Genomic DNA, 22,235 nt, shown 5'->3' on the forward strand with positions numbered 1-22,235 from the left:
TTTCTGTTTTGAGGTGGGGTGGGAGGGCATACTAGAGGAATTGTGGGGGTGGGGGCTTTAAAATGTCACTATTAATTGCCACAATCACAGTTGTGTCTAATTGCATGTTGAGTCACCGCCACATGCCTTTTGTTGTTTGTTTGATGGCGGATCAAGCTGTGGCTCTTGACATTGATCTCCATTTGTCCCAAAAGTATAGCTTTCACAGTGGAACGTGTTGCTAGGAAACCACTACAGTCTCCAATTTGTTGTTTTTTTAGAGGCTGTCCGCTACTGATATTATCACCAAACACTTCAACAGGAAACAGAATAAGGACGACAATTTAACAATATAATTGCGGGCTGGCAAATGTGTGGCAATGTAATAATACATATCCCGATACAACGATGATGATTTGATATATTGTAATGTTATTGTTATTTAGGTCTATAAACATTGTCCAGTGTATTTCCTACATATTGACACAGAATTGCTACACTTTCACACCATGTATTTCAGTGTGTTTCAGCATTGTCTTACACCCTGAGTAAAATACAAGTTATTTGTCTCTGAGAACACTGACCATGAGTCCATATATTGGAGTGAAAGCTGTCCTCGCTGCATGTTCTTCAACTGAGACAGCTGCGGTTACTAAATGTGGCAAAACTGATATAGTGACATGCAATTTTTCCCCCCGTCCTTTTTGCAGGAGTCAGTGGATCTGCCAGCAGGTCCCCTGAGGGCCTACTGGGACCCCATTTTGGAATGTCTAAGCTGTCCTTCTTTAAAAACTTTTTTTTTTAAAAAGTTTGCAAAAATATGAAGGCCTGAGGCGGCAACAGCAGCAGCAGCAGCAGCAGTGTTTGCTTGTACTAACATAGACTCTTCCAAGCCAATGGAAAGGAAAATAGCAGATGACAAACATCTCAACTCAGGAGTAAAGTGTTGATGGCAAAGGTCTGTCTAAGCTTGATTTTCTGAATTCCAGTGGTCCTCCTCACTTCTCCTCCTCCTCTCCTCTTCATTCCTCCCCTGTCCTCCTCCTCCTCCTCCTCCTCCTCAGCATCCAGCAGCTGCACTTCTCCTGCCTTCCCTGACGCTGAGCGAAGCCTCCCATACAGATGAGCGCTGGAAGCCACGCACCTCTTGACGTAGCCACTGACCGTTTGCGGTGCCACTCGGTCTCCGTAGCACGTATTGCGCAACGTGACTGATGCTTTACTGGCTGCACGGCGGGCACATCCGGCTCCCACCGTCGGTGTGAATTCATTAGAAAAGTGGTGTCATACAGCGGACACCTTTTTTTTTTCTCTGAGGAGCTGGGGAGGAAACGATCCATCGCTCCACATCAGTCTGGACTGGACCCTCCCTCTTGTCTTTGGCAGCGGCGGAGATGAGCTGAACAGCGTCGGGGCTGCAGTCGTGATGTGACTGTGAGAGCAGAGCGCACACTGTAGCATCGCCAGCAGCGTCTTCATCACTTTGTCCACCGAGAAATTCAACCGCTGAGGTTTCCACTGTTTTTTTTGTGTGACTACAGAGGTGATGGCTTCGTTTTGACAGCATGCATCAACAGCAGCGGAGCGAGCCGTGACCACAGCCGGAATTTAGGCAATGTCCGTGGGTACAGAGCCCCCGTCCGCCCGCAGTCAACAGCGTCTGTGCGCCTCCTCGCTTTGCAGCTTCGTAGCTCTTTGCTGAAGACACACGGTTTCTCTGTGAGGAGGAAGCCAAACTGCAGGCGAGGAGAGGTCGCTGTTTGGTCTAAGGCCGGGCTTTCTGCAGCCCACTGTCTCTCCACATCCGCCGCGGGGTCTCTAGCTGTGCTGCGAGCGCTGCGCCTTTTTCCTGACTTCTCCTTACCTGAATTTGTTTGCCTCCTGCATACATAAATACCTTTACTGTGTGTGTGTGTGTGTGTGTGTGTACCGAGACTGAATTAGTAGAGAGCAGAGCCGCGCTGTGTCTATGCACCTTCATCTTCCATGAGAGGACTTCTTGCCGTTGAGAGTTGGATATGCAGAGATTAACGTGAAAGGATGGATCTTATTGTGTGTGTTTTGGGGCTGCTGGCGCTGGTCGTGGAGGGCATCCGCTGCCAAGGAGTGTATGGTGAGTATGTTCTCCTGAAACCAAATGTGATCATGACCTTGTAGAACACTGATGCTCATAAATTCACTTAAGGATTCCCATACAAATAGATTAAAAAATAAAATAAAAATAAGAGTATGCAGCATCAGCCCCTGCAAAGGTGAACAAGCAGGAATGAATGTCATGTTTAACTGAGAGTTTTCAGTAACCCTGAGGTTATACAGCAAATCCTGTGTGCAGCCAATCATGCACAGCTCCTTTTATCATCCAATCCATCACTCAGGATGGTTAGTGAGGCGGCTAAATTTAGTAGGTTACATTCATACATGAACACACTGGAACCTGATAGATCTGCCCTGACGCCTGGAGCCTCTCACACCAGATAAGTACATACATGTAATCTGTCAACCATATCATTGCAAAAGGTTGAGATTACTTGCGTTACATTAACCCAAATATATGTTTTAATGGAATGGACTGTTGAGCAGTCACATTTGGCATGCAGAGCCGTGAACGTCTTCGTTCCTGCCTTGGTGTGCCTGAATTTCTCTCTGTTTCTCCCTCCCACACACACTACACACATTCCCATCTCTTACCCTGTCTGCTTGTGCAACCAGTGGCACAGATGATGTCTCCTGTGAATTGTCATCCTCCCAGTCGCAACAGTGGAAGCAGCAGCAGCAGCACCGTGAGGAAGTAATGATTCATGTTCACAAACATTGGGACCAGGGAGGGAACCTTGAGGCGTAGCTCTGACCTGTCACCAGTGGCAGTGACTCTGACCAAAGCAGAGATTGCTGCTTGGCGGATGTGAGCTCAAATAGAGATGTGGGATGGTGTGATCCAGAAGTTGTTGCCAAGATCTTTGTCGCCGTGGTGTGTTTCTCTGTGAGTGTGAAATCCAGTAGCAATGAAAGGTTACTGTGAGCATGACAGGAACAGTCATGGTGTTGCACCTGATCAATCTTTTTTTCTATTATTTAGCTGTAGAGAGAGGGAGTGAATAAGATGATAAATCCCAGCATGTGTCAGAACAGCTGTAGCATCACTGCTTATTTGTTTATTCATAAAACAATATAGATTTTACTTCTCGGAATGGCTCAATAACACTTTTTCACATCCAATACCCATCCCAATATCACAGCCTTAGTATATATCGATACTAATATCAGCCTGATAAGTCTTTTCACCAGATATCTTAAGTCCACGTAGCTCACATGATCACTGCTTCCATTACTTACATTCTGGTCACATCACATTGACCAGAAGATATATACCCTTAAAGAATCTGTAAAAACAGAGAGCTTGTTTTTATCTTGATTAATCATCAATTCAACATTGATTGCAGTCCTAACAGTATCGGCTCCTCCCTCTTTACCTCATTTTGAAACCCCTCAGCAGTCTGAGATGCAGCTTATACACTTATCTGTTGGTACTATGTGTACTTAATAACAGTTATGTGAGGTCTTCTGCTGCTGTAGCTCGTCTGTAGATCCTGTTGCCTTGACAAAGAGGGGGGAGAACTATTGCTCATTGGATGTTTTCTCTTTTTTGGCCCATTCTCTGTGAACCAGTAGATCAGCGCTTCTTGAAATACTCACACCAGCCAGTCTTGCACCATCAACCATGCCACGTTTAAATCACCTTTCTTGCCCATTCTGATGCAGTCAATTTGATCTCCGGCAGGTCGTCTTGACCCTGTCTACATGTACTGATTTGCTGCCGTGTGATTGGCTGATTAGATATTTGCATTAAGGTGCAGTTGAATAGGTGTACTGTAGGTAATGTTGTTAAGAGTTGGTGAAATCCTCCATGTTATGTATTAACCAGAGGACCTGACATCTCATTAAACATAAATGTATATATCAAGACAATATTGCCTGCACTCAAATGTATATCTACTGAATCACTAGCTGTAAGAGGAACATACGACTCAGGGGACACAGAGACGTAACCAAGCATAAAAACCCGATCACACGATGTCAGATCAAAGCTGTGGATTCTTAGTGTGAACGAATGTTTTCCATGCAACACCATGTGTGTGCAGATGAAGTTGCGAGCTCATTAGAAGGAATCATATCCCATAATGCTCAATGTGGTGTTGCCATTTGTGGCACATGTGGACTGATGGGCTTAGAGCATTGGCAGAGGATAATTGTAAAGAAGTATTTAACTGTGTGATTGTGCTTAGGGCCACACAGTTGGTGTAGCGGTTAGCACTCTTGCCTTTGCAGCAAGTAAACCTGGGTTTGTGATCCGGTCAGAACAAGGGCCTTTCTGCATGGAGGTTGCAGGTTCTCTGGGTTCTTCTTACTGTTCAAAGACATGCAGGTTTGGGGATTAGGCAAATTGGACGCTCTAAATTGACCGTAGGTGTGAGTGTAAAAGTGGATGTTTGTTTCTGTGTGACCCTGTGATGGACTGACGACCTGTACCCCGCCTTTCGCCCTATGTCAGCTGAGATTGACAGCAGTGCCCCCCTCATGTGGAGGCTAAACCAGTAGAAGATGGATCTTGAGGATTCCCTTGCTCACCCACTTTCTTTCCATCAATATTTTTCCAGCTATGGTTCAGTCCTGTAAAGTCCTTGGTCTAGGGAGAATTTGAATATATCCTTTTTGTTCCTGCTGCTGCTGTATATTTTGATCTGATAGGGAAACGGGTGGAGGTAGATGGGTAGATGTTTATGACTCAAAACTTCTACTGTATATCACGTTTTTGCCAATGGTAAGGATCCACAGGTGAAATCCTTTATATACCTCATGTTTAAAGCATACAGCCTAGAGCTGAATGAAAATGGCACGGTTCAAAAGTCAACATTTATTATTAATGGTGACAGAAATCAGTATTCATGCTGTGTACCCCCCATTGTATTCATTGCCGGTTTTGACATGGGGGGGTGGGGTCAGTGAGAATATTGTGCACCACAGGTGAAAGGCAGTGAATGTGTGATTGAATAAATGCAGGCTTAGATAACATTTAATGGTGCCAGTTACTTAGAAATGGTGGAGTTTCACAACAGGTTTTATAGAGGACAACCACTGAGTGAGTGCACTGCACTCGTGATACCTTTGAAACTAGAGAGCAGTGACGGGCCTCACTTTTGTTCACAGTGAGACGCGTCTCGCTAGAAGCACCAGATTCCACCGTATCCTTTTTGGTACGTGCAAAGCACCATATATCATTTTGCCTCCCTGATCGCCAAATTAACCCAGTAGCAGATGAATGGGACGGTTCGTGAAAATGAGACTTTCAGCAATTATTTTAAACCCCAGAGCATCAGTATACATCATTGCTGCAAACTAAATGGTGGAATCATGATGTAGTAATGAAGAAATTGCATACTAGTGTGTTAAGTGGTGCTGCCAGAGTCATTAAGGAGGATTGATGAAGGCCAGTCATCCCTCCATGACTCCAGGCCACAAGTAAAAGAAACAACTCTCAAGCACATCTGCTGCACTCCCTTTTTCTCCTTTCCTTATGTTTTCTTCCTTTTTCTGTCCTCCTTTTCTTGCAGCTCTTATTGGCCAGTATCCATCATAGCCCGTGAAAATATAGCAGGATGTTTGCACAACACACGGTGTACGCAAAATGTCATGTTGCTGACAATCAAACTGCACTAAATAATAATATCGCACAGCTACAATTGAACATGAGCCTTTTGATAGCATGGAAATGCTCCTTTGCTTGTTGCTTTATCTGGGGATGTAACGCCTTCAGTGTGTTCCCTCTGCATCAAAGTCAGACAGCGACAACTTCCATGGGATGTGCAGATGTTCCTGATCTTGTTTTATGTTATGCCACTGAAGAGGGAAAAGTTCCTACTGCTTGCTTTTTCTCCCACCTCTCCCTCTCTCTCTCTCCCTCGTTCCCTCTCGTTTGCATTGAAGTCCAAGCAATTGCTGGGGTTTCTTTTCATGAGCCCCGGTTCAGACGCTTTGGCTTCTAAGCTATGCAAATGCATTCTGCCAGTGAAACTAAAGCCGTCTTTGTTGGTTCTCAGAGGCCTCCTCCACAGAGTCCTTCATCATTCCCTTGGATCGGGACCCTCACATTTCCCCACCGTAATGAGACCATGGATAACTCTATCTCTTCTCCTCCCCTCCACTCCCTGTCTGTCTCGCTCCTCTCTGTCTGTCTCTTCCTCCGTATCCCTCGGGGACTGCCCAATGGATGTCTTCAGTATATGTGCTTCAACCAGAGACAAATTAGGATATACAGCTGGGGTAGAAGGAGTAACGCACTGAAGTAAAACACTGTGCGGCGCACATCAGGGATTACTGCATACCCCTGGGTGTGGCTCCAGATAGCACCAATTTAATCATAGTGAATGTCAGTTCTCTTTGGACCCAGTCTCCTGAGACTGGCACTGAACAGACACAGCAGAGAGTGTGTTTGAACTTAGTCTGTGGCACTCTACTGTTCTCTGTATTCACATGATAATGTTTGACTCTTGAATTTAAATACTCCTATGGAATGTGGTTAAGGTTAAACAGCTGCGCTTTATTGCAACAAAGTTTGCATAAAACTTCTGGAAGACTTGGTTAAAAATAACAACAACAGTGGAGAACTGCTGAGTAGATACTGTATATCCTCACTACTAGTGGACAGCTGGATCCCACAGTGACATTACTATGACATCATCAGGGCTGTTTCCTCTGACTTCATGAAGCCTGTCTGTTTATCTCTCTGACTTGATGCTTAGCTGTAAAGCCAAGAGGTGTCATTGCTCATGTGAATGTGAGGTGTGTGTCTGTGTGGCAGGGCTGCACTCCCCCCTGCCTCCTGCAGCTATTTTGGAAGAGACAGCTGTATAGTTTGGCGGTAAACAGAATGGGAAATAGGACATTTGAGCTTTAGAGTTGCTGGTATTTTCATGAAAAACACCTAATTCTGTCCTTTTGTGTTTTGCACTGTTCAAAGCAAAGATGAAGTCATGAAATAAATATGTTTCCAGTATGCATGCAGAGTTTTTCCCTTGAAGTTTCTGGAAGTATTTTCAGTAGCAGTGCTGTTGTGTAGTTGTTGTTCACAACGGCATGGCCCGTATTTGTTTAAGTCCAAATAGTTTTGAATACAATAGCTCAGTAATCGTTGTCGATTATTAGTTTTCTGTCTTTTGTATTCTGTGTTGCAGCCTTTGGTGCTCACTTGCGTGCGAGTTATGAGTGATAAACATTAGCCGCACATTGATATTAATGATTGTGGGAACATTTTGGCAGCAGTGCTCAATCATCAAGCAGCGGTGGAGCACCGCTGAACGAAAATGATCAACATGCCAGTGTTTTACCGGAATATAACACAGCTTTGGCTGCTTTTCACACATCACGAAGAGTTATAATACTTTTCTCCTTCTACTGTGAGGATTTGGATGAGTTTGGGAACACAGTTTACCTCTGGATCATTCCAGGCCAAATCCCTGCTGCGGACCAAAGAAGCTTATTGTAACCTGGCTGGCTGTTTCATCTGTTAAGCCCACATCCCCAAACCCAGAGCTACTTGTCCTGCTCTGTACAGTGTTGAGCACTGAAAGCTGCTGCTAATGAGTTTGTCGTCATTAATTTATTCAGTCTCATTCAGGTACGTGTCAGGGCCAACCCTGCACCTTGGTTTATCTAGAATCAAAAGCAGTTCTGCACTTTTAAAGAAGTCTAGTTTGGCCTCTGATGTGTGGAGTGAGACTGTCGTGAACCAGAAATGTCAACCTTGGTCCTGTTTAATGTTCCTTGTACAGTAGTACAAGGTTTTTTTTATTTGTAGTGATTGAATAATGTTATTGAACAGATTTTGACAGACACATGGTCCAACTCTGAAGCGACTATGTCTTGTCTTTAAAATGCCAGACAGGTGTTGCAGCTGTGAGCCATGTGGACAGACCCCTTGGATAAAACATTGAAAGAAGAAGTGAAATGTGTCTTTGTCTGTATCAGTAACTTACCTGCAGCTTGACTGTAATATCATGATGTTGTTGGCGGTTCATGTCCTCATTAGTAGCGACTTGAGCAAACTGTGGCCTCCTGTTTTTCCAAAGGGTGACTAACTGCCGGGCTCTAATATGGACTAATGTTATACTTGCAGGATGAAATTTCATTTACAAGGGCAGCCTGTATTCATAAGGGCTCTTGGTGCCCGACCATGACCATGTGACTGTAACCACAATGACTCACCTCTTGTCTGCTCTGTACTGCGAAACCACTTCCACAAAGCATGTTGAACGAAAGAATGCAGCACAGGACTGAACTTTTAAGTTAGCAAGTGCCAGAGGTCAATACTCAAGTAAAGGACAAGCACTCACTATAGCTATAACTATTTATTTAAGGACAAAGTTACCTTCAGCTAGCTTTAGCAGTAATTGTCCTTAACCTCTGATTCCGTAACTGCTGTTTCCATTGAAATGATTATTTGTTGTGGTATAAACATTCATATGTTTATAGTATGTATGCTTTACGTGCTTTACCAATGTCAAAAATCTAGCTATAAAAAAGGGTCAAACTAATTGATCTTGATTGAATTATCTTTTTATCAGGGCTGAACAAATGAAAATTGCCATTTGAAACAACACAATTAGTCAATAATTGAAGTCTTCTAAAATATATATATATATATACACGTTGGAAACAAATACCTCTCAAATTCTCCTCCTTGCTGTGTCATCAAGATAATTCAATGTTATGATGAACATTTTAAATCTATTATGCGTTGACATTGACATACTATATTAAAACATCCTGCAGTAACATTACAGTTTAGATTATATTCCAACATAATTCAGCCCTTCTTTTTATAGCCTGGAAGGAAAACCTGTCTGATCAGTGCACATTTATTTTAATAGATATGACTTAAATTTCTGAGGCGAGGAATCTGGTGCAATAATAGGAATTGTAACTGAGACAGTAGAGGAAAAAAACAAAAACCCACAGACGTAAGCTTGAGCCGCTCATGAGTCAGATCCATGCTTCACGGTTTTGTTTTACATTTTCCTCACAATTTATAACCACGGATTCACAGATACATCATGCACTCATTAAAGTCCTTGCAATACACCATGTGTTTTAGTTTGCACAACACCCCCTCCCTCCCTTCCTCCCCTAACTGCCCATTATTCACAATACACATTCATCCCTTTTATTATGGCTTCATGCCTCGTACATGCATTACAAGATAAAGATACAAGGCCAGATGCAGAGAGCAAGGTGTTCAGCCGCACATGCTGAATGCTGATAAGAACAGACACGTTTATGATTTGTGCATTAGGAGAGGAAGCCGTTTCATTTATGCTTTCGGAGAGGCCGGTCAATTGTAGTATGAAGCTCATGCCTTTATACCTGCCTCGCGGCTAATGTGACAACATGTTAATCAGTGTATGTGACAACTGTGACAACACTTCTTTTGTAAATGTATGTGTTGAGCATCGGCTCGCGACGAGTCATGCGCTAGCTTTGCATTATCAAGCATCAGTTCCTATATGGGATATTTTACATGTACTCGTTAATGTTCGCAGTGTGTTGCTCTATCTTAAATTCTCATTATCATGATTTGCAACGCTTCGAGTCACAGAGAATTATACATACTTGCCGGCTTCAAAGTGATGCAAGTGATGAAAGGGCCTGATTCGCTATGAACGTCTCCTCCTGTCTTGCCTTACACATTTCAGTCAATTAATGCATCTTAGATTAGCAAAACTGACAGGCCCTGCATTTACACACAAATTACAAATCCCCCAGCAACCCCAGTAGGTAGCTGACAAGAGTTACAGGGCGTCTTTTGGCAGAAGAGTGTAAGACAGAGAGCAAAAAAAAAGAAAAAGCAAGCCTGTAGAGGATTTGTATGTTGTGGCACCCACAAGAGGCTAATGCCAACCTTCAACTATGTCACTTCAGCCCACACAGGCATCCTAAGTGCAGCTCCTGTGAAGTGATGTCTGTTGTCATGGTGACAGTATGTGAGCCTGGCATTGCACATCCTCTGACTTCCCTGTTGCCTCCATCGCTCAGTCCTCCCTCACTGCCTACCTACTTGCACATGCTTTTACATGCCAGGAAATCAGTCGTTGAAACAAATGTGAAGTGATTGCAGAAAGCAAAGCTCGTTCCAGCAGCGGCAGCCTTACAACTGGGCACGGGAGCAGATGAGATTCCTGTGAGGGGAGGCATAGGATGCAGAAGGTTTCGGAGGGGGAGAGAAGCTAAATGTGTCTCTCCAGAAAATCACCATTTTATTGCCGTGTGAGGCAACTGCAGGAAGGGCCGTACTTATGGTTTGAGCAAATAATGCTCGAGCTTCTCCGACAAGTACAAACAGTGGTGAAATGAATGTGATGGCGACGGTGACTATCTCCGATCGTCTCTGTCTTCAAAACCGATGCCACACAGCCAGACAGCAGGGGAGATGCACAGAGAGACACCTCTGCATAAACTAGCATCATAGCAGTACATCCTCACCCCACCCAGCCATGCAGAGACACACACACACACACACACATATCCACGCTGTGTTTTTTTTCTCCCCCCCCCTTCCTCTCATTCCCCTGCTGGCTGAAGGAGACTGACTGTGGAGTTTTGCAGTGCCTCTGCAGAGGCACTGTGAAATTTTGACACAGATGAGCATGCAGTTTGTATAAGTGTGGGAGCATGTGCACCCATTTTCTGTGTGTGTGTGTGTGTGTGTGTATGTTTTTCCCCCTCCATCTATCTAGGGCAACGGTTTGCTGGGTAGGAAAGTGTAGCAATTTATCAATGTTTTCACACGTCAGCCCATCTGAGGAAGACTCATCACGGATGCTGAACATGCCTCAAAGTGCCTGCGTACATATGATGCAGTCATTACGTGCACTTTTACACTTGGTTTTACACTTGCTAAACCTCATCGCTTCCTTAAAGGGCTATCCAACTGTCTATTGAGTCCTTTCTGCATTATGTTTCTGTCTCTTTATCCCTCAATAGTCTCTCAAAACCATATTCTTCCAACAGAGATTCACCATGTAATAGCTAATCTCTTTAGCGTCATTCTCTTCATCTCTCTGCCAGACACAGTATATCCTTAGAGGCTGTTACACTCATGGGGATAACCTCAAGCCGTGCACTGTCAGTTAATGGCTTCCCATGGCAAAGTAAGCAGAGTTATCTGGAGTAGTCAAAGCACTTCTCCACAGCGCATCCACTCGGTGGCGAAGGAACTCTCAGAGCGAGATTTAATGCAGATGTTCTCCCTTCTTGTCTTTATTTAGGCTGCTGCAATTCATTTCACCTGGAGATAAATTGCATTCTTACTGTAGACGGGCGCTGGCTCGGCAGCCGCTGCAGAGAACCATGAACGGGAAGCAAAAAACTCCAAAAACTGTTGATATGTTGCCTGAGCCTCCTCGTGGTCTGGTGCATGTGCTGTTAATTTATGATTTAGCCTTCATTTATTAGCTGTCCATGAGGTGTGCTCTGGAGAACTTTTTACTTGCCACAATCAGCCCACGCTTTTTGCCTTGAGTGAAACTCTCACTAGATTTGGATCAGTCTCCTCTGGCCTTAGCAGATGCTCACATCCACTATTTATGGACTGGGGTTTATTTTTCTTTTTTTATCTTTAATCAGTCTCTTGTTTTCAAGTGTCCTTGCTTGAAAGGTAAATCGTGTCAGTATGAAGACTTCATGTGGACACAGGTCCAGTCACTGACGAATCAAAAATTATAATTAAATGCAGCATGGCCCTGGTTGGAAGTCTGATTCTTTTTCCTGAGTTAATTTCCAGTTCATCATATCTTGTGATGTCTGGGGTTATTACACGTGTTCAGGCCACATCACGTCATCCAACAAAACAGAAAAATTGGGTTCGAGTAATTCCGTGATCCCTCACATGCCTAGAAATGTGACTACAGAGGGAGAGAGACGCACACTTGGTGGTCCCTTTCCCTTGTCTTTCATGTCAGTTAGATCTGTTTCATTTGAAGATGACTGAAGCGTGATGGGGGGCCTCGTCAAATGCCACATTCACAGCTTGAGCTGACCTCATGCCCTTTTTCATCATTTCTGCTTCTCCACGTTTCCTTTCATTTTATGTCCTCTTCCCTTTCCCGTGCATGCGGTGTTATTACTCCTTTGTTTCTGGGTGTGGACTTAACGTCTCAGAGTGGCATCGTCTCTGAACAGTTGAGACGTCTCAGTTGTAATAAAAAATGAGGAATGGTCTTGTTAAACCTCTCCATTGACCCTTCATTGATTACCTAGAGAAAATTGCTAAAACATAACTTGGAGTAGAATTTATAAAAGTCGACCCTTGGTCTCTAATCAAAGAGACCTGTGTGCCATGCTGAAAAAGAACTTTAACAAACAACTGCAACTTTTGTTTTCTTATGGCTGACTGGCAGATTGGCCATGGATTTTATTCTTTAACCTCATTTTGGATGAAGGTTGACTGTAAAACTGCAGGTCAATACTCAATCTATAGTTGATTGTTTGGGAACAGCTGTGCCAGTCCCTCAACAAGCATGATTAATTACTCACTGAATGCATACTCTATGTTGCTTCTACACTTTATAATAAACACATAGTTTACCAATGTGGAACCACGCAACCTCTGAACCTTCAACTCTGACCGTAATTCTTCAAGATTAGAAATTCTTTTTGAGCATCACTGATGTTGTTGATGACGATGTATAGCCATCCATACGTTTTCTACCGCTTTATCCTCCACATCAGGGTCGCAGGGGGTGCTGTGCCAATCTCAGCTGACATAGGGCGATAGGCGGGGTACACCCTGGACAGATCACCAGTCGATCACAGGGCCACATATAGAGACAAACAACCATTCACTCTCACATTTATGGTCAATTTAGAGTGTCCAATTTAGCTAATCCCCCAAATCTGCATGTTTTTGGGCTGTGGGAGGAAACTGGAGAACCCGGAGAAAACCCATGCACACACGGGGAAACTCCATGCTGAAAGACCCTTGTTCAGACAGGGTCTTCTTGCTAACCACTACACCAACCCATGACGGTGTATACACTGCAGTCCCCTGCAGTCATTAAAACCTACAACTTGATATTAATGAAAGAAATGACTCACTTGTTGTTCATCCAAGTGTCTGTGAAGATGGGTTTTGTTTTCTCCTCCCTTTATATTACGATTCAGTTTCACTGTTAATCTTCAACACGACAAAGGCATTGCTTTGCAGCTTTTAACTTTCCATCTTTTCAATCGGTTTACATATGTAAATATAGGTGTAGAATACAATAAAAGGCACAGTTTCACTCAGATGATATGAAACTACAGTGTGATTGATTGGCATATGGCTTGTCCTGGCAACATTTAGCGACTTTTCAGGCTGGCTTTGGCTACTACGCAAGTATTTGGCAATCGGGGTTGGGAAAAACCTTGGACGTGGACAATTTTGTGTCCATTCCCAATTGTCCAAATTCCGATTAATTAAATGTTGAATGATGTAAAATAGACGGTACAAAAAGGTGAAACTGAACTGAAGTGCAGCGCGCCGTCACCCGGACACTTTATGGGAAGCACATAACAAAGAAGCATGTAGCCGAGATACAGCGGCGCTATTTCACTCACACGGCGATCGCAACACTCGACAACAAAACAAAAACAGAAGTCACAGCCTCCAGGTAAAAGAGGGTAGTATAGATATTACATCTGATGCTTGGACAGCTGCCACGCATCTTACGTCACTATAACTGCACTTTATCACCGATGACTGGAGGCTAATGTCACATGTGCTCCAAACAAGAGCAATGAATGAGAGCCGCACGGGTGCTAATGACGCTGAGCTGTTGAACATATTGCACGTAAAAGCACGATTCAGTTTACATTTTATCGGAAATATGTTAATTGTGATTCAAGATGTTACTTCTTTACAACGCAGTTGTAACTTCCCATTTTACACATTTCCTTTAGTTTAATGATTTAATGACATTGGAAATGGGTTCAACTCTTGTTTCTCATCACAAATGCACTGTTGGTAAAAATAGCAGTGGGTAACTGGTGAGTGATTGTTCAGTGAGACAGGATGCATCGATAATAGTTTCATAATCAAATCATGAGGCACCGAAAGATTCCCACTCCTAGTTGGCACTACTGTGCATAGAAGTCTCCATGATCAAACAATCCACTTTTATGCACTCATTTGAATATTGTTTAAATGTAATGGACATTTGTTCTTATTTAAAACTTACACACTACTGCGGCTTTAGAGTCATTTACCTGTGTAGGTAGAGTATAAATCTGAATGCATTCATTCCAGGACGCTGTGTTTTAAATGAGTTTCGCTCTGCCTGAACTCTTGCCTTTGCAGCAGGAAGACCGAGGTTTGCGACCTAAGTTTTTAAAGTTTGTCAATCATCGAAATCCCAGCTTTTGCCACGGAACGGGAGACTTTGAAACTGCTTTGAAATGCACCAATAAACCTCCACACATCAGTGGATCCACACGTCCTCTGTGCTCATCAGAAGAGGCCATGCAAATCCAGTAATAGCTTCTCTGTATGCATTAATAATGCTTTTCAAAGAGGTGGAACCTGGGTGGTGTTTCCATATTTCTATCCATATTTATACCATAAGCTTCATATCAGTACATGCTGATAATATTCATGAATTCCACAGCGGCCGATACTGCAGAATCTGAATAGTGATATTTGGCTGCGCCCCCTATGCAGTGAGAGCCTCCTGCAGTGGGTGTCTTATGCATTCGTGTGTGTGCGCGCACTCAAGTGAATGTGTATCTTTCTGTTTGTGTGTGCATTCCCTGTGGATTTCTCTGATGCTACCGAGGTAATTGGATGTGTGACGCCCACCAAAAATCTCCTTTAGCCCTGGGCAAGCGCTCTTTCAATCCCAGCGTGCCTCAGTGGAAAGCACAACCCAAAGGAAGGCTTATTCTTTCAACTGGCAAACATCAAATGGTTCCCTGTTCTCTCCATCACAGCCTCCGTCTCTCTGCTCTGCTGTAGCATCAGTGGAAAGCCATTAACATGTAATGACACAACCATACACATGCATGGCAGCCATCGGGACTCAGATGAGGATAGGATGCACATTGTGATCGCCATGATTCTTCTACTTAAGAACTTTAGCGTTTGTAGGCACGGTTATTTTGGGTAGAGCTAAAAAAAACCCAGCTGTAGGGCAGGTGCTCAAAAGTAACTAGTGTCAAATAGGGATGGCACAATACCACTTTTCAAAATTAGTATCTGCATGTACCGATACAGATATTTTAGTCATTTTGGACCTTTTAAATGATGAAGCCTTTAACAACCTATCTGTACTAAGTCATTTCAAAGTAGGGCATTAACAGAAATGCCAATTTGTCGATGCATCAACCTCAGTGGCACAAGTTGGCACAAGGATTCTCTCTCTGTGTGCGCTTGTGTACACAATACAATCTCTCTTTACAGTCTACAAAAACGAAGAGTTTGGTACCTGGGGGTGTGTACCTGGGGTTGGAAGTGACGACATCGAGTCCATCGGCCCTGGAAGTGGGTACGACGGGGATGCTGAGCTTTGGTGGGGGGTTTCGGGCGAGCAGATCTGGGGGTCAGATCGGACGTAGGCCACACTAGAGCTGGGTGGGAGAGATCGTAATCACTTTCTGTTGCGCTCTTAAAATTACCTGAAAATTCAAGGTATTAGCCTATGTTTTGTTTTGTTTGAATGTCTTTGAGAAGGCGTGTTTATTCTTTTTGCACTTTACTACACATATGGACTTTCATAAAAGTTGCTCATCGTTGTACAGCTGTGTTGGTCTGCTGTGTCGACTCGATCTGAAAAACGAGAAGTCATTAATGCCCTATTTCAAAGACAATTCTCCGATTGCGTAACAAATATGTTTCTTTCATGAAGAAATAAACAAGTTAATGTAACTCAGCTAAAATACTATGGCTGTTTTTTTTTCTGTGCATAGTGAAGCATTTGATACGCGAGATTTTTGGATCGTATTAGATTTGACATTTTTATCTCTCCGATATCCGATCCAGTTATTTCAACCGAAATTGAACATCAACACCAGCAGCATAGTGTTGAGTTCTGGCCAAATTTGATTGATGTTTTGCTTTCGGCTGTTTGAGAATGACAAACATTTACTCTGCAAACGCTCATTATACCAAAAATGTATGTAAGCCAACTCGTAAACATTAGCAAGCAATTAACCAGGAGAATGATTTTTACAGTGTCACATCATTGATACATGTCAAGAGATGGTTGTGGTCTGTTAATGTATTTTTTTTCATTCATTATAAATTCTAAAATGTCAGAGAATAGTGACAATCCACACATTTCCACAGCCTTGTTTGTTGTTTTCACATGACTTGTCAACAGTACAAAACTTCAAGGTTTTCCATTTTGGGCAGCAGTTATTTATTTTTTTTAATTACAGATTTACAGATTACAGATTAATCATTTCATTAATAACTCCTTTATTCTACAGTGTTTTGTCAAAAAAGCGTGAACAATAAATTGTTTTTCCCCAGACTATAAGATGGCATCCTTAAATTGCTTTTTTGTTATCAGTATGTTTGACTCTTTTGATTATTTTGAATTTGTTGCCTATCCTTCTTTTAGAATTCCACTCATTTTGATTATCAGTTCAAAGTCTGACGATTTAAATGCAATTATTTATGAGAACGATACACATTTATCATCATATGCCAGTGAAAGCAAGTAGAATAATAATGTAATATAAGATGGATAAAAGAAGTTCATCCTCACACTGGAAAACAACTGGTTACTTCATAACTTTATATGACTATAAAATGATTGCTAATAAGTTAATAGTAGATGTTGTACTGTGATGTTGTACATCTCTGCTGTGTTCTTATGTTAATTAGCTTTCTAACCTGCCAAACAAATATTTTGAGCATGGCATCTGCCTATTATTAGCATGTTAGCAATCCCACGTTATCCCAAATCACTACAGTGCCCAAGTACATTGACATAGAGCTGCTACTGTAACTGCAGTCCCTCAGTGTTTGATTAATTTCCTCGACTAATTGAGCATTAAACATTCATCTTCTGGTGCAACTGTAATGTGTTTCCTTATAAAGCAGCGGGGACTTCGCGGTAATATTTGTGGGATTGCAGGTTGTTTTGAAGTCGCACACACACACACACACGTCTCTCCTCTGTGTGACAGTAATTATATGGTTAATCCCCTGTGCAATGAAGGAGCAATGTGCCCTTTTAGCTCACCGGGGTTATTTTTATTTCATTTTTTAACCAGAAGTCTTATTAATAATGCATGAAAACGAGGGATCAGAATGAGGTTTCCTACTCAAGAGGATGCCTTGTTTAGGAAGTGTAATCATAACTGAGGGTGAGTGTATGTCTTCGCAGTGATACACCTTTCTGATCACACAAATGCACACACACACACACAGAACACGGCGGAGTGCATCCCAAAACTACCGTGATCTCTGCAGCTGTCGGTGTTCGACGTGTGTGTGTGTGTCAATGTTGTGTTTGTGCACGTCGTCTGTTTGACTATTAATGTGTGTCCACAGACATTTGTATGCATTAGATGCTGCTGGCCAGGCTCTTCCTCATTCCACCAGTCTGACCTCCCACTGAATCACACAGTGCTGTGGGCACAGGCAGAAAGAAGAAGGTGGAGGAAAAGGATCTTCCTTTCCTTCCCTTCCCCGCCTGTTTATCTGCTATGATTTCTCTGTGGATAATTCCTTGACCTTGTTTTTTTTTTTTGAAGTTGCATAATATGCTGCTTAAGGTTTTGGTGCAGGGCGCTGGGGGGCGTGGAGGCAGCAGGCGTGGGGACAGGACACTGATCTAAACTGTGATGACAGATGAGGCTTTCTCACGTTCACCTCCTCCATGCTCTTGAGGAGTGCTGAGGCGACTGAAAAAAAAACCCAAAAACCTTAAAGACAGCAGGGGATTTCACCACAGCCACAAACAGGGCTTGCTGAGAGGGTATGCGAGTGAATAAAATGGCACTCTCTGAGCTGTGCGGTCCATTCACACAGAGATAGCGGGGATCACACTTGCATGGCTTTGCTTTCGATCCCTGTATGTTTTAGTCTGCTGCTCTGTCTCTCCCTCTATCTTTCACACACACACACACACACACACACACACACACACACACACTCTTGCAAGCAAAACAAAAGGCAGAAGCCCTCTGACTTACTTGCGTTGCCGTTAAGTGGCTTTTTGTGCAAGTCGTCGTACTTGCAGCGGGAGTAGGAGTGAACCGTGATGATAACATCATTAAATCAGCAAGAGGGAAATAGCTGAGGAAATTGCTCACTGCCCTGTCTAATGACACAATGTGTCTCAAACTCATCAACATATGGCACAGAACTGCACGGTCACACGTGCACAGAGATCTGATTCAACAGCTAAAGGTAAAAAGAGGTTTTATTTTTATTTTTACAGGAAACAATGTCATTGGGAGTAGATGATACAGAGTTTAAATAATGAATTCAGTTCAATCTGAAACTGTAAGCGATGAAAATAATTACATGTGAATGTCTTTGTCTTAATTAAATATGTGCTAAATCTAAACTTTTCTCTGATCACAACATTTAATCTCGCTCACTGGTTATTGCCCACAGTGGTTTCAGACACTTTTTGATTTGCTAATTAATCAGAACACACACACTGAGGAAAATACATGAAAACACAGGAACATGTACATGTGCAGAAGTAAGAACAGCTTTGCAAATCTCGTACCGTCACACTGATTTCGATATGAACTAAAAAAAAGGATTGTTATTCTGAACCAGCTCAAGCTTTGATATGTGTTGTTCAGAGGATTATATTGACCTGCAGTCAATGTTTAGTGTATTTTCTCACATATAGGACTTGAATTTTAAAAAGGCTTCCTTCTTATGAAAACAGCCTCTCAGCATTCTCCACCACTGCCCAGGAGTGAAGAAAGGAGGTGGTTTGTCAATAAAGATCCATCACTGAACTCCTGTAGCAGTCCGCTCTGATTCTGAGCCTCCGCTGCACTGTAGTGACACCTCTGGTTGATAAAAAGCATGAGGTTCTCAATCCACCACACAGTCTATTAGGCAGTCCTCTCACACAAAGGGTTAAGAGAAATTAGATTTTCTTCTCTGTGGCCTCCTGTGAAGGCGTCATTGAATCTCTGCAGATTATTTCCCTCTGATTTTGATAACGGCAGTTTTGTGATCAAAAGCATTTAAGTCCATCTGCACTGTTTTCAAAGCCTGTTATTAGAGTTCTTGGCTTGTATTTGGCCTTTTTATTCAGGCTTTTTCGCAATGCAAATTGATTTGCCAAAAACCCTGATCATAAAATAGTCCCTGTTTTGTTCCTCTCATTTGTTTTAAGTGCTGCTTTCCTCAGATATGCAGTGGCCCCCCTATTGGCAACCTTAATAAAAGATCTTAATAAAATAAATGGACAATATTCTCAACTTGAAATCATGAGTCGCTGTTATTGGTAATCACTGCTACTGTTGAAGATTATAATGTTCTGCAAGGCTTTTCAAAGTTGATTAAGTTGAACACAGATCTAAGTTCCTGTGTCAGTATGCTTAGTGTTCTTTACGGCATTTAAATGATGTTTAGCCTCAATGTGCATTCATCTGCAGTTCTGTGCTATATTGTATTTGATATTTGACACTGACTTAGCTGTTTTCCCTGTTATTACTCTTTAGATGGACGGTTAATGTCCACTTTAATAGCTTTATGAGTCTTCTTCATAAACTGATGTTGCCTTATTGTCAACAGCAGTGCGTCATCATGTGTGCTAATATGTGGCTGCTTAGTGCGATGAATGTTTTTATTGGTGTATGGGGAGTGTACTGGTGAGTCTATTTACATAATGGAGCATCTTTTATGGCGGGTTTCATTGGAGACGTCTCCCCTTGGACAGAGGTTAGCCGGTTCCTCCGCTCCAACTGCATCGACTGTAACATTAGCAGATAGCTAAGGTTAACAACTTTGATTTTACATGCAGTTATCGGATGGCGTTGCATTAGGTGACGCACTGGGGGCGAGTTTCCCCTCAGCTTGGTAGCTTTTTGTATGTCGTGACAGTGCTCATTGTGGCGTCCCACAAACAAGTCCAGGATCCAACGATGCTCTTCTCGTTTGTTGGTTTCACCGTGGGATGCCAGCTCTTTCAAGAGAATAAAATCTTTCTGTGAGATAAAGGGCACATGGAGCTCATTTTAGAGCATCCTTCTCTTGTTCTTTTATTGTTTGCAGACTTATAGTGCAACAATGGGGGCAGAAGGAAGAAAAGAGCACTGCAAGATAGTAATTTTTAATAAGGGGGGGGGTTTAGTGGCTACATATGGTTCCCAGCGATGCATAGATAACACAGAAAGGTAAAAAAAAGTCAATTTCCTCAACAGCTATTTCCGTGCTAACATTATATGATCACTCAATTTACATCCATTAAGACAAGAAAAGGGATTCTTCATCAGCTCTGTTTATCTTCTGCAGCTGTGTTCTAAATCTGGGGCTTATTTCCTCCATGCTTGTCTTTACTTCCACTATTATTTCCCGTTTCTTCTTAAAGCCAAGCTGCACAAGTAAGCGATGGCTCCTTTGACTGGGGGTTCTGACGGAAAGTATTAGCGGGCGTAGAGAGGAGAGGAGGCTCAGCAGGGAGAAGATTAAATTATCTCTTTTGAAGGTGTGCCGGCGCTTTCATGAGACAGAGGCCATTATTAATATGCAGTGACACATGCATACATCCAAAATGATCCTGGACGCTTCGTCATGGATCATAAAATTCCCCAAGGTGCCCTTCACTCATCGCCTACTGAGAGTGGCCACTGCAGCTCTTATGAAACACGGAGCTTCCGTGATGATATGTGGAGGGAGGGCGGACGAGACGGAAACGAGGGGAGGATGTCTCCTGTGTTTCATTATCTTATTGCTTTGATGGAATTATATTAGTCTTGAGCAGTTTGACTTCATGATCACGACAGGTCACTGTGGGGCTCGGTCCACGGGTGACGCGAAGGTCGTTGAACAGACTGTGGGCTGTTTTGATAGGAGGTTAAATGGGTCACGTAAGCTGCCGTCAGCGCGGCGCTGAAGACGATGAAGACTCGTATCAAACAATGTCTGCTAAAAGGGACTATATATATATATATATATATATATATGTTGCTTTAGGCTTTTGGCAGTCTAGCGTGCTGTTTTCTAATTATTCCATTCACCTCATGACAGCCAGGTTCAGGTTATCCTATATTGGATAATTTTGCTGTCACAGTGTGATAGCAAGATAATGCATTTCCACCTGCGATCTCATCTCTCAGCCTCTGCGTAACAGCACCTGAATCTTCTTAACAATGCAGTACTCACTTCGAATATTTTACGTGGGTGAACAAGTTACGCCCACAGCATGCTCATTACACAACTGGACGGAGGCCCCTACAGCATCAGCCAGAGGTTACACACATCCAATGGTGCAAATGGGCACCGAGTGTGTAATTGGAATTTCTACCCTTTTCTTCTCTTTCTATGCCTTCCTCTGTTAGCTAGCCCAAATGAGCTGTCACCCATGATTGATTTTTACATTTTAGGGCTGTCTACTTTGACTAAGCACCGACTATTAGAGAAGCTCTGTCATGCCTGTGGCACCGAGTGGACCGTTCAGTACAGAGCAGGAGACAGTTTGGCCTGAGCACTCTCAAGCCGAACATGTAACGCACGTCAGGCTCACACTTAGTTCGGCGTGGTAAGATGATAGCGTGGCGCACGAGTCAATAAAAGCCTTTATGATCTGCAACACTGACTGTGAAATTCCGCCCCCCCCCCTCCCGCTGGCAGCATTCAAGTTAAGTGGACAGCTTTGAATGGTACACAGTGGAAATGCCGTTGTTTGAGGTATCTTTACATTGTCGCACTTGTTGACATTGTGTGTCACAACATGTTAAAGTATCGTGGATACAGCGGCAGTCACATGTGACAACATGTACTGTAATGTTGTCACGTTTGCCTCAACTACTCTAATTGAGGCAAACATAATACACCTGTTTACTGGATTCTTCAGCTGATAAAGAAGTATATGCAAGTCTTGAGTGAAAGTTTTGATAATATGTGTAAACCATTTTGTCGGCTTGTCACGCTGCCGTGTGCAGTATCTGGTCGTAGCTCAATGCTCAGCTTTCTCTCCTTTGACCCTTAGGCTTCATGACTGGACATTGATTTACTCCCTCTCTGTTTT

General features: G+C 42.9%; 1 protein-coding gene across 2 annotated transcripts in view; it reads left to right on the top strand.

The window, feature by feature from the left end:
- The first annotated feature begins 1,066 nt into the window (after positions 1-1,066).
- LOC122783622 (MAM domain-containing glycosylphosphatidylinositol anchor protein 2-like) overlaps positions 1,067-22,235 on the top strand; it is a 152,948-nt gene continuing 131,779 nt past the window's right edge. For both annotated transcript variants that reach the window (XM_044048367.1, XM_044048368.1), the window contains exon 1: positions 1,067-2,092. In XM_044048367.1, coding sequence (XP_043904302.1) covers positions 2,020-2,092 — 73 coding nt within the window. In that variant the 5' untranslated portion in view covers positions 1,067-2,019. The remainder of the gene's footprint in view (positions 2,093-22,235) is intronic.

The sequence above is a fragment of the Solea senegalensis genome, linkage group LG17, assembly GCF_019176455.1.
Source record: "Solea senegalensis isolate Sse05_10M linkage group LG17, IFAPA_SoseM_1, whole genome shotgun sequence".
In the NCBI taxonomy this organism is placed as follows: Eukaryota; Metazoa; Chordata; class Actinopteri; order Pleuronectiformes; family Soleidae; genus Solea; species Solea senegalensis.